Source organism: Carassius gibelio, chromosome A12 (assembly GCF_023724105.1).
Source record: "Carassius gibelio isolate Cgi1373 ecotype wild population from Czech Republic chromosome A12, carGib1.2-hapl.c, whole genome shotgun sequence".
Taxonomy (NCBI): Eukaryota; Metazoa; Chordata; class Actinopteri; order Cypriniformes; family Cyprinidae; genus Carassius; species Carassius gibelio.
Genome location: NC_068382.1, coordinates 13,102,452 through 13,115,669, shown reverse-complemented (window position 1 = coordinate 13,115,669; position 13,218 = coordinate 13,102,452). Strand labels below are relative to the sequence as shown.

Here is a 13,218-nt window from a genome sequence, read left to right as displayed (position 1 = left end):
GGGGAAAACCTATAAAGAGGTGCAAAAAATGATAGGCTGTTCAGCTAAAATGATCTCCAATGCCTTAAAATGGAGAGCAAAACCAGAGAGACGTGGAAGAAAACGGAAGACAACCATCAAAATGGATAGAAGAATAACCAGAATGGCAAAGGCTCAGCCAATGATCACCTCCAGGATGATCAAAGACAGTCTGGAGTTACCTGTAAGTACTGTGACAGTTAGAAGACGTCTGTGTGAAGCTAATCTATTTTCAAGAATCCCCCGCAAAGTCCCTCTGTTAAAAAAAAGGCATGTGCAGAAGAGGTTACAATTTGCCAAAGAACACATCAACTGGCCTAAAGAGAAATGGAGGAACATTTTGTGGACTGATGAGAGTAAAATTTTTCTTTTTGGGTCCAAGGGCCACAGGCAGTTTGTGAGACGACCCCCAAACTCTGAATTCAAGCCACAGTACACAGTGAAGACAGTGAAGCATGGAGGTGCAAGCATCATGATATGGGCATGTTTCTCCTACTATGGTGTTGGGCCTATTTATCGCATACCAGGGATCATGGATCAGTTTGCATATGTTAAAATACTTGAAGAGGTCATGTTGCCCTATGCTGAAGAGGACATGCCCTTGAAATGGTTGTTTCAACAAGACAATGACCCAAAACACACTAGTAAACGGGCAAAGTCTTGGTTCCAAACCAACAAAATTAATGTTATGGAGTGGCCAGCCCAATCTCCAGACCTTAATCCAATTGAGAACTTGTGGGGTGATATCAAAAATGCTGTTTCTGAAGCAAAACCAAGAAATGTGAATGAATTGTGGAATGTTGTTAAAGAATCATGGAGTGGAATAACAGCTGAGAGGTGCCACAAGTTGGTTGACTCCATGCCACACAGATGTCAAGCAGTTTTAAAAAACTGTGGTCATACAACTAAATATTAGTTTAGTGATTCACAGGATTGCTAAATCCCAGAAAAAAAAAATGTTTGTACAAAATAGTTTTGAGTTTGTACAGTCAAAGGTAGACACTGCTATTTTTTTTGAACACACCCCTTTCAACTAATTGCCCAATTGCACAGCCTTAAGAGCGCGCATATCATGAATGCTGGGTCTTGTTTGTTTTCTGACAATCTACTGAACCTACTGGTAACTTGTTTGCCACGTAGCAATAAAAAATATACTAAAAACCTTGATTATTCTGGTTAGTCACATTGTACTGCTATTATTTTGAACAAGACTGTATATATATATATATATATATATATATATATATATACACATACACATACATACATACATATATATATACGCACGCACATATATACATTATATATATATATATATATATATATATATATATATATATATATATATAAAACCTGACTCATCAAGCCCATAAAAAAACTCCTGACTAGATCAGAAGAGCTCTTTGAATTAAAGATTTAAAGCCCTGAGTTCTCATACTTTCTTTTTTTAAAAACTTTATCAAAACCAGGTGTAAAGCCTATGGAATACAGGAGTTTTAACAGTTCCATTATACGAATATATGCGCTGATAAGCATACAGTAAACATAGAAAATTACAGCATTTTGGTGAATAACTGAGGGCCATTCCTTAGCATATTTGATACGGCTAAAAGCTTAAAGAGGTTGCTTTTATATCAAATCTGTATATAACTGTTATTATATACAAAAGAGAATTAAAGTTGCATAATTACCCCATCTACTTTTCTTCAACCACAATATGTATTGAACCACTTGTAGTTTGTATTAAATAAAGTAAAAACCTAATAATTTGGACAAAAGAACCCTTTAATGTTGTGGTGCAAGATGGTGTCTTTGACATCACTGAAGACGAGTCGAATGTTCTCCGTGTTAATGGCAGTGGTGAAGTGATGGTAAAGGGGCTCCTCCTGCGATTGACGACGCTTGTTACGGAAGCAATCAACCAGGAACTTCTGCACATCCGGCAGATTATGGGGATCTCCTGTGAACTCGGGGAAGTAGTCCTTGATGTTTACATTCTTAACTTTTTCTTCAAGCAAGTCTGTCTTATTGAGGAAGAGAATGATGGAGACACTGGCGAAGACGCGGTTGTTGACGATAGTCTCGAAGATACTAAGCGACTCTGTGAGCCTGTTGGTCTGACGGTCTTCCATGAGCACCTGATCGTATTCGCTGGATGAGACTAGGAAGAGAATGGAGGTCACAGTTTCAAACCACTCAAACCACCGCTTGCGCTCTGACCGCTGCCCTCCCACATCCACCATCTTGAAAGGAACACTCTCGATCTCAAAGTCATACTCATGGATAACCTTGGTGGGCTTTCGTGCCAGAAGTATATCCTTTTGGCTGGGCAAGTAGTCCTGCAGATTAAATGGAAACAAACATCAATCAGACAGGCATAATACCATGAAACCCTGAAACATTTATTAAAAATTAGTGTATTTATTATTTATTTATTAAAAATTACATGTATTAGAGATGGGCGATATGCTTGTAGACACAAACTAATACATTTGTGAATGCGGTCACTATCACAGTTATGCTCACATCACAGCCACAGTAAATTTACATGTGCTTAAGCCTTGACAGTTTTAAATGTTGAAGCCATTTTAAATTGTTCAAAGCCCTGTCTGATTGATGGTTTCTGAGCCCATAACACCAAATTGCACACTCAGAAACCATCACACGAATACCAAATTGAGTTTTCTTCTGCAGCCTATTGTGCTTAAATAGTCAAATACTCAGAAAGGTTTGTCTTGGCTAGTATTCACGCAAACAAACACATTTGCCTTTTAAGTGAACATGAACAGTTGGGGTATTTTTTTTAAATTCATGTGTCAATATATCGGATCCATGCATTAAGTCTTAAAGTGACAGCAGCCTAGTATTCGGTTATTAACTAATGATGTAAAGGCTGATTTATAACTTTGAGTTGGACCTACGCCGTAACCTACGCATAGACGTACTCCCTTATGCCTTAGCCTGACATGAACCTCTCCAAAAATCTAACAGCGCATCAATTGTACGTGGACCATAAGCACTGTGATTGGTCTGCTAGAATCCCTCCCTCCATATGTACTTGAGTTTTGTGTTTTTATGTGCTCTTTAATATATTTTAATGTTACACCTTCTTATAAAAAATAAAACCAAGCAAAGAACAAGTGTCTTAACATTTGTCAGGGACAAACAATGTTGATCTGCCGTGGTACAAGTCCTTGTAGATATAGACAGAATGCCATCTTCTCCTGTTCCATTGTGGTCTCCTTTTGTAGTTTTAAATAATGATTTGATATTATTTGCTGCGTCACGGCTATAATGCTTCTCCGTCGAGCCGCTGCTTCTTCAGCTTTAGTCATGGTAATGCAGTTTACACCAACAACATGTCCGTGGACACTGCAGACTAGCAGTTTGCATGTGTACTGTACATCAACGAGGACAACCACGCAGAAGAATAAATGAAAACTGACGCATAGCCTACGGCGTAAAGGCTACAGCGTAGGTCCGACGCAGAAGTATAAATCAGCCTTTAGAAGCGGTGTTTCTGGGTCCAACTCGCTACACTTGAGAATACTACCTCAGCAGTCGTTTATGAGCATTTGATTATTCACATTAAACATGTAAGTTAAACGTTTTCAAACTTACGGTGCAGACTACAGTCTCCATGCTCACAGCGTCCCAAACACATAATTTTTATATTTATTTTTTCATTTTCATTGTCTGGCTATATGGCATTTAGGTATGGAGTTAAAGGTTAGAATTATTTTTTATTGGAAGTATTATAATCAGACTGTGAGTGTATATTAGAACCTTTTGTTGTTTTCTCATGGTATCTGATAGAGCGTTTGGACACAGAAGTGGTGACACGTGAATTCAGACTTAACAAGCGGATATCTGCTGTTGCCTGGGTAATTAAGGTTAATCAAGACAAAAAATAAAAATCACCTCATACAGAGGGTATAGATTGTGCAGAGGGTATAGAAAATAATCACCATCCTTTAAAATAATCACATTTTGTAGCTTTTCACACTGTATAATTATTTTAATTCAGCTATATTACCTTATAACATCGAAGTGAAAGATAACTTTATCCCGGAGTAATTTTGACAGTACATTGCCACCCATTGTTGATTGTTTGCTTCTGTTGCACTACCAAGGACAGAAATGCTCCAGCTAATTAAAATGACTACAGCTGATCACAGTTGAAAGTCAAATGGCTTTGTATGCCATGGAGAAGTTAATTTGCTACATCTGTTTGAGTTTACAAGTAATTTTTAGGAGGGTGTAAACCTTTTCCCAATTCTGTGATTGTTTTTTTTCCCTTCTGAATGTGGCTATTTTAAAGGTGGTTTAAAAGGGTTGATTATTTTTAACTGTAGGTGTGTGTGTGTGTGTGTGTGTGGGCTTGTTTTTGTGACATATCAGGACACAACTCTGTATAATGACATGGGTATGACACAGGTATTACAAGGAGAGGGTGACTTATGAGGACATAAGCCATGTCCCCATTTTTCAAAACGCTTATAAATCATACAGAATGAGTTTTTTTGAGAAAGTAAAAATGCACAAAGTTTCCTGTGAGGGGTAGGGGTAGGGTTGGTGAAGGGCGATAGAATATACAGTTTCTACATTATAAAAACCATTACGCCTATGGGATGTCCCCACTTTTCACAAAAACAAACGTGTGTGTGTGTGTATGTATATGTATATGTATGTATGTATATATATATATATATATATATATATATATATATATATATATATATATATATGTGTGTATATATATATATATATATATATATATATATATATATATATAACCTGTATTAATGGTACAATGCAATAAATCGGTACAAGTAAAATCCACTATATCAGCCAAGCTAATGTCAGTGCACACAAAACTCTATTGATAGCCTATTTAATGGATAACAAACAAACAAAAAAACTAGCTTTCTTCCTGTGAATTTAAAGTTTCATTTCAGAAATTCTGTGTACATCTCTTTTGGGTTCATTAAGTTGTACCATGTACAAACAGGTATAATACCAGCTAACTTGTGCTCTAGATACCAGTACTGAACACAACATTAACATTAATTTAAAAAAAATGTGAAAAAAATTACCAATTGTCCAAGTTTATCCACATTGTCCAGGAAATACTTCACAGATTCACCCTAAAAAGATGTAAAGAAAGACACACAATCATAATTAGGTCTCCAATATGTTAGCTTTGGTGCAGAAGCTGCAACTTTGAATTTGTCTTCTCCTGTCTCCCAATTTCCCTGTTTTATGCATTTTCTGTTACATTTTACAATCCTAACACCCCCCCCCCCCCCCAAAAATAAAATAAAATAATTTATATTATTATATCTCGCTCTCTTTTACACACACACACACACACACACACACACACACACACACACACACAGTAGAACATAACTATACAATATTTTCCACCAGATTTGTTGGTCCAAGGCTATGATATACTACAGGTTACTCTGGCCTAGGGATGTGCAACAGTGATCGAGTACTCGAGTACTCGACCGCGACAGTGATGATCGATCACGTAAACGATGATCGAAATTATTATTAATTTTTTTTTTATTGGTTATGGCAGCACGTTGGGCGGCGCCCTGATGTCTGATTGGTTAGCTTCCCACTTGATGCCTCAAAAGACGTAAGAAGACATAATAATGGCCTCAAAGTCACGTAAGTGATGGCTGGCTTCCCTTTGAGAAGAACGATGAAAAAACAGTTCAGGGTAAGCTGTGCAGCGCCAAGCTTTCACACAAATCTACAACAAATACAATGCGCTATCATCTAAAATTTGAACATAAAATATCTGGCGATAACAGAGCGGCAACTCAGACGAGCATTGAATCACCTGCCGTAAGACCTAAATGCAACGCAGGCAGAACCGAGAAGACTACAAAGCTATTCGCTGAAATGGTGGTGAAAGATTTGCTGCCCATTAGTTTCAGGGACAGAGAAGGTTTACTTGTCCAGTGGTGCCTGGCTGTTCCTGCAACATCTGTTCCAGCGGAGCCAATTTATTCCACTAAATGTAAACAGGCTGCGCGCTCGGCTCTCATCTGAGCACGTAGACCGCCTTATGTTTTTGAATAGAAATTTGAATGTTTCACCGGTCGTGGTAAATATAATATCCATTTTTTTTAAATAATATTATTTTAGTTTTGAGTTTTACCCATAGTTAAAATATCTAGGCTATTTGGTCTCTGTTTTATAACTTATAATAGTTGTTTGGTTAAACTTGGTGAACTTTTTTCTTATCTTCTAAAAACTACGTTTCACCGCTGGATCAAAATATGCTGCTAAAGTTATACTGGAAGACAATGTTTTGTTAAAAAAAAATTCCATTGAATAAAGTAGCAAAAAAAGAAAGTATCTTTGTGTGTTAATTTTTAAAATCACAGACAAATAATTAAATGGTCTTTATAAAACAAAAATGCACTGGATATATTTGTAGCCTTATTACATTATATTTGTAGAGATGACGAAAATCAAAATTATTTGTTTGTCATAGTTTTTATCTTAAATATATTTTAAATCTCATTCAATTATTTAGCAATAATCAGTGATTTCCATGCTGTTAAATAATATTAATATAATATTTAATACAAAATATTAATTAAATTAAAACTATTACACTTAATAACGTAGATGAAAATATAGCACAAATCTGCCATACATTTATAATGAGAACTTTATAGGAATCTATAGTAAAATCTGTCCTTGCCCATCTTTCAGCACGCTGTCATGAAAACGCATCAGCGGGAGCTCGCGCGCTCTCTCTCTGTCTAACGCATAACTTCGCATCCTATTGTGCTGATACAAGTTGTAATGTTACGTCTGATATGTATCTCAGTTATCTGATTTATCATAGGATGTGTCATAGAATTAGCTTCCGTTTATTGGTATACTCTTCACCTCAGGCAGATATTTCTTGCTCCTTTATTAATAACATTACTTCATCATAATCATTATCTAACCTGTCCTAATCATGTGTTCATGTTTTCATAGACAGATTTTCATGTCAGATTTTTATTTTTTTATTTTTATTTTTATTTTTTATAACAATCTTTAGATTTTTTTCATTATATAATTATATTTTTTCATTATATACATTCATTATATACAGCATAAGCCCCACCCCCGATTAATCGATTAATCGTTTTTGAAACCTATCGATGATCGAAATGAGAAATTTCCCAAAATGCCCATCCCTACTCTGGCCTCATTCATAAATATGTTTACCTAACACAAAATCAGTCAGATGAGGCTCTGCTGTGTTGGCCTCTTATTGGCTTGCTTTGTGGGGAATGCATATCAGCCTTAAGTAGACAAAGTGACTTGGTCACCAAAAATGAATGTTTATCACTAAATAAATACGGATAAACATGTTAATCACAATTTGTACAACAATGGAGATTTTAGTTGGAAAATGTGAGCTAAATCCTAATCTCAGTCACAAGGGTTCTACCCCTGAACATGCATAATCTTATCTTCATAACTGAAATGCAAACTATACTCACGCACAGAGAGAATGCCCTCATTGTCATGAGTCACTTCATTTGTGTTTTCAACTCATACCTGTGCATAACTCTCAGGTTACAAAAACTGTCCATACTACGCTCAAAACCATTTGATTTCTTGAGCATAATCACATTACATTCTAAATATACAAGCACCATGATTAATGCCTTGACAGGAGTAATTATGCAAGTACACTGTGCTTATCTCTCGTGATTCATAATACAATCTGTTTTTAACAACAGATCAACATTCTTTCAAGTTTACAGCCCTACAAAATGACACAAGTCTTATGAAAAACTGTGAGTGTGTTCTATATCCAAAACTTTACTTCACAGGGACTAAGAACAACTATAAATATAAATAATGAGCAATCATTTAATATTTACCAGCTGAAACTCTCTCCGTCTGTCGTAGGCATTCTGAATACCACTGTCTTGCCACAGGGCACGGATGGAGGGCAGGTAGTTGAGGAAGACTTTGGTCTCCACCATCCCTTTGGCCATAATGGATGAGCGGGTGTCAAAGGCCATCATTGTCTCCCCATGAACCTGATTCTCAGGATCTCCCCAAGGGATGTGCAGCTTCTCACGGGCATCCACCAGCACTCGGACACCTTAACAGACCGTTAGAGATATTGACACATGTGACCCTGAACCACAAAACCAGTCTTAAGTGTCAATTTTTAGAGATTGAGATTTATACATCATCTGAAAGCTGAATAAATAATAGGGCTGCACGATTAATCGCATGCGATGTTCATGCGTGTCTAGTAAAGCTGGTTCTGTGATTAGTATTAAACATCCATCACCTGCTTTCAAATGGACCGGCACTTAATATACAGAGCCATAGCTCGCTGACAAGCTACGCAATATCACGTTTATAAACAAATGCGATACATCTGCGAGTATGAACGCGATAGTGTAGCTTGTCAGTGAACTACGGCTCTGTATATTAAGTGCCACTCCATTTGACGCAGGGGATGGATGTTTAGTACTAATCACAGAACCAGCTTTACTAAAGAGACACGCATGACAATTGCATGCGATTAATCGTGCAGCCCTAATAAAAAAGCTTTCCATTGATGCATTTATAGGACAATACTTGGCCGAGATACAACTAGAATCTGAGGGTGCAAAACAAAAAATAAATACTGAGAAAATCACCTTTGAAGATGTCCAAATTAATTCTTAGCAATGCATATTACTAATCAAAAATTAAGTTTTGATATATTTACAGTAGGAAATTTACAAAATATCTTCATGGAACATGATCTTTACTTAATACCCTAATGATTTTTGGCATAAAAAGAAAAGTAGATAATTTTGACCCATACAATGTATTTTTGGCTGTTGCTACAACTATAACCCAGTGACTTAAGACTGGTTTTGTCATCCAGGGTCACATATTGCATTTATCAGGTTACTATAAAAGAAAAAAAAGAAAATTAAATACCTTTTTTTTTTTACTATGCACTCTCAGACCATGCCATTTTGTCAACATGATCAAAAATGAAACATTTCCCCTTTTTATGAGGTCAATAAGGTCAGATGGGCTACAGTGAGTTCTGTAACTACAATTATACAGTATACAAAAAATTATTATAAAGTTTAATAAATATACTATATAATATATTATATAAAGTGACTATACTAATATGCATGTCAATTAAAGCACCCAAAATAGTGAATATTTTTCCTCAATTTAAAATAATGGTATTAAAAAGTTATGTAATATGCAGTGTTGGGCAGTAGCGTCGCTACAAGCAGCGAAGCTACTAGTTTAACCATAGACATCATATAAGTAGACGCCCTATTGGCCGCTGGGCGACGAGATTTGCGGCCGCCATCTTGAACCGGTCGTACTCCTAGCAAAGAGTATAGAAGCTTCTACTCTTTGCTCCTAGTTTCGTTGCGTAGCAGCAGTTAAGATGCCAGAGCACTGTGCAGCATTTTCCTGTTTTAATCGGCGGGCCATCGCAAGTACGGCTCGGGATTACTTTTCACAAGTAAGATTTAACATTACTAGTATTACTACTATTGTTATTTGTGTTTGCGCACGTGATTTAAGGAAGTAATGTATATTAACCCTCTGATGGTCTTCGTTTCCTGTCCACACTTGTGTTTTTTGACAATAACATTTAATTTTGTAACAAGATAAGTTTTTTTTTTTTTTTTTTTACAATTGTAATTTTACTCTTTTTGTTAATGTTTTTACTCAACATTTGTACAGTTTTTGGAGGATTTATGATATCTTCTAAATTTCTATAAATATTTAAATAGGCTTTTTACAAAAAAAACAGCATTTTATGTAAAATTCACTTTATAAAAGACACAGATTTCTAACTTTCATTCATGGGGATAACATGGATAATTTTAAATGATTTAATGTAACATTTATACCCATTTTTTTGGGAAATGCAGTTAAAAAAAAAAAATCACTTTAACCACTAGATGGCTATAGAGCTCCACTATATGCTATTTGACTACCTGAAATATACCTTTTCACAAGTTGGATTCTACGGAAGTTCTAAGCGGCCATGCATTATAATATTTTTTCTTCTTGTTTTCTCGTTATAACGACTTAATTTTCTCGTTATCTCGACATAACGAAGTTCGTTTTCTCGTTATAACGACTTAATTTTCTCGTTTTCTCGACATAACGAAGTTCGTTTTCTCGACATAACGAAGTTCGTTTTCTCGTTATAACGACTTAATTTTCTCTAAGAAGTTACAAAACTGCGCCAGCAGGTGGCACTATAGACCTGAATATAACTGATAGGGTACACTATCCACTTTACTGTACGCGGACCTTCCTCATGATCGCTATAATTTGTGCAGTCTTCATTACTGACATTTAATTAATTCATAAATGTTAAATGCTTGAATCAATATGAATATTTTGTGTATTAAGTTCCTGCTAGATGCATGAGTTTCACCAACGCGTTCTGTGTCATAAAATAACTGCTTATCAAAACCAAGGTTGACATCACTGTATTATGTTTATCTAACGTTACAGTAGGACGGGATTTAACGATGTAGGCTGATGTGCTTCTCTTCCTTATTACTAATCTTTATTGTTAACCATATTGATGAGAAATGTGATGTATATGTAAAATCCATAGGCTAATTCAATTCAGTTTTGTTCTATAATGTTGTAATCATTTTTTTTCTACACACACACACACACTACACAGTCCTACACATGGACGCTCTTTTCAAACAGAAGCTTGTAACACACATGATATCTGCCACATCATATAATGACTACTACAAATTACAAATTATATATAATTTTATTTCAAATAAAGGGAAAATGAAAAGTGAGTTTAATCCAAGCAGCTCTAATTTCGCAGTGTTGCTAAACATGTTAATTACAAAAACAAAACGTTCGTTGTACTGTCTCTGGAAAAATCAACAGTGATTGATCAGCCTTTATTTATATACAGTATTGTAGACCTTATTACCTAGGCGAAACTAAATTTGCTGAAATATAGGCTGGTTGTACAGTAAGAGCGCCTGCATGGTTGTCCATCAGATGCCTGTCAAAGTTGAGTTCGTTACTATAGCAACAGTAACGAGAAAACAAACTTTAGTTATGTCGAGATAACGAGAAAAATAAGTCGTTATAACGAGAAAACGAACTTCGTTATGTCGAGATAACGAGAAAAATAAGTCGTTATAACGAGAAAACGACTTTCGTTATGTCGAGATAACGAGAAAATTAAGTCGTTATAACGAGAAAACAAAAAGGAAAAAAAATTATAATGCATGGCCGCTTAGAACTTCCGTAGGATTCAGTTGGATTCATATCTAAATATTATAAAATCACAATTATATATACAATTATACAATTATAACAAAAATAAAAATATTTTTTGTCAAATTTTAGTATTTCTTACTGAAAAAATCCCAGTTTTTCAATGATGTTACATTACAATGCATTGCAGGCAGTAATCATGGTAAACAGCATGACTTCTGACGGGGTTGGAGCAGGTGTGTGTGTGTGCTAAATTATTTTGTTTCATCCGGTCATCTCAGATGAAATGATTATAAGAGAGCAGTTGTTTTATAACCTCACAAGTGTGTGTGTGTGAGTGAGTGAGTGAGTGTGTGTGTGTGTGTGTGTGTGTACACATTGTCGGTGTCAGTGTCACCACTTTATATTTGTGTTGGTTCTGCATTTTGGATGATTTTATTTGACAAATGGTAAGAGAACAGTTTTTATTGTCTCAAAAAATTTATTCCTCTATATATGTGTGTGTGTACGCATGTTGTGAGCAATATAATTTAGCATTGTGGATGTTTTTTGCATTGGTGGAAGTGTGCCACTTTATTTGTGCCATTTCTGTCGATTTGTTCTGCATTGTTTCTGAGTTTGATGATGAATTTAGTCTTATTTTGATTGCGGGGTCAAAACCACGAGTGTCACAAATTTTGTCACGCTAACATAAAAACAGATATCATTCCAATTAAATTTTTTTTGTAGATCTAGAAAGTGTTGAGAGCCGTAGAAGGTTTCATACCATTTGGACAAAGGGAACATTTTTTTTTAATTTGAGCAAAAGTCATTTTGAGCAAAACAGTCCTCTTTCAGGGGTTTTAGTGGGTGTATGAGAGTATGAGAGAGAGAGAAAAGAGTGTGTGTGTGTGTGTGTGTGAGAGAGAGAGAGAGGGAGGGAGAAGAGTGTGTGTGTGAGAGAGAGGGAGGGAGAAGAGTGTGTGTGAGAGAGATAGAGAGAGAGAGAGAGAGAGAGAGAGAGAGAGAGGGAGGGAGAAGAGTGTGTGTGTGTGTGAGATGGAGAGAGAGGGAGGGAGGGAGAAGTGTGTGTGTGTGAGTGAGTGAGAGAGAGAGAGAGAGAGAGAACCAGAGAGAGTGTATATGTCACAAATTATAATAAATTGTTTCTTCAACTTATTAAATTATACAATTTTACTGCAACTATCTATTTCTGCTTCTTTATAGTATTTATAGTTTGTGATTTATAAATATACTACCTCACATATTTAGATTTTGGGCGTCTGGTCACTTATATATTATATCAGAATATAATATGTCACTGTATGCCTCTTATAAATATTAAAATACGCTGAATCATGTGTCCTGTATAATAGCTGCATGAATGACCTTTGCAGCAAAAAAACCCCCGTCAAAATCAGTTAGGTATTCAGTGAGATATGATTAATTTAATGCACTGACAGCTCATTTCACCTGGCAAACAAGTTACACTGAGCGGAGCTGGCGACCGTTCCAAGATGGCGGCTCCACGGCTCGTTCGTGCCAATAGGCAGTAGCGTTCGATGGGGCGTCTACCTATATATGTCTATCAGTTTAACTACATTTCTCAGTAGCTTGGTCGTAGCTTCGCTGCTTTCTGAATCAAATAGCTTTTCAGTAGAGAAGCTCTTTTTTTTACCAAGTAGCGCGGTAGCTTCCACACAAGCTACATTTTCGCAAGCATTTCTGAAGCTGATCCTGGATCAGTAGTGACGCGACGGCGCCACTTCATCTTGTTCATGTTTACGGTGGATAGCAACCAACCATCTTTAGGATGCATTACCGCCACCTTCTGCTCCGGATGGTACCACTCCTTGGCCAGTCACGCAAAAAAAAAATGATGAAATGATGGCATAGGATGAGGTCGGAGAACAGTTAATCCCGAGGAGTGAGTCGCCG

General features: G+C 36.1%; 1 protein-coding gene across 3 annotated transcripts in view; it reads right to left on the bottom strand.

Annotated features, from left to right (window-relative positions):
• The window catches only part of LOC128025210 (guanine nucleotide-binding protein subunit alpha-13), a 56,186-nt gene that overhangs the window by 38,527 nt on the left and 4,441 nt on the right, over positions 1-13,218 (bottom strand). For 2 of the 3 annotated variants that reach the window (XM_052611331.1, XM_052611333.1), the window contains 3 exons: positions 7,932-8,158; positions 5,115-5,165; positions 1,457-2,357 (listed from right to left, as the gene is read on the bottom strand). The exons of the other annotated variant lie outside the window; for it this stretch is intronic. In XM_052611331.1, coding sequence (XP_052467291.1) covers positions 1,779-2,357; positions 5,115-5,165; positions 7,932-8,158 — 857 coding nt within the window. In that variant the 3' untranslated portion in view covers positions 1,457-1,778. Of the gene's footprint in view, positions 1-1,456; positions 2,358-5,114; positions 5,166-7,931; positions 8,159-13,218 lie in introns of those variants that run through there. 3 annotated transcript variants of the gene reach the window in all.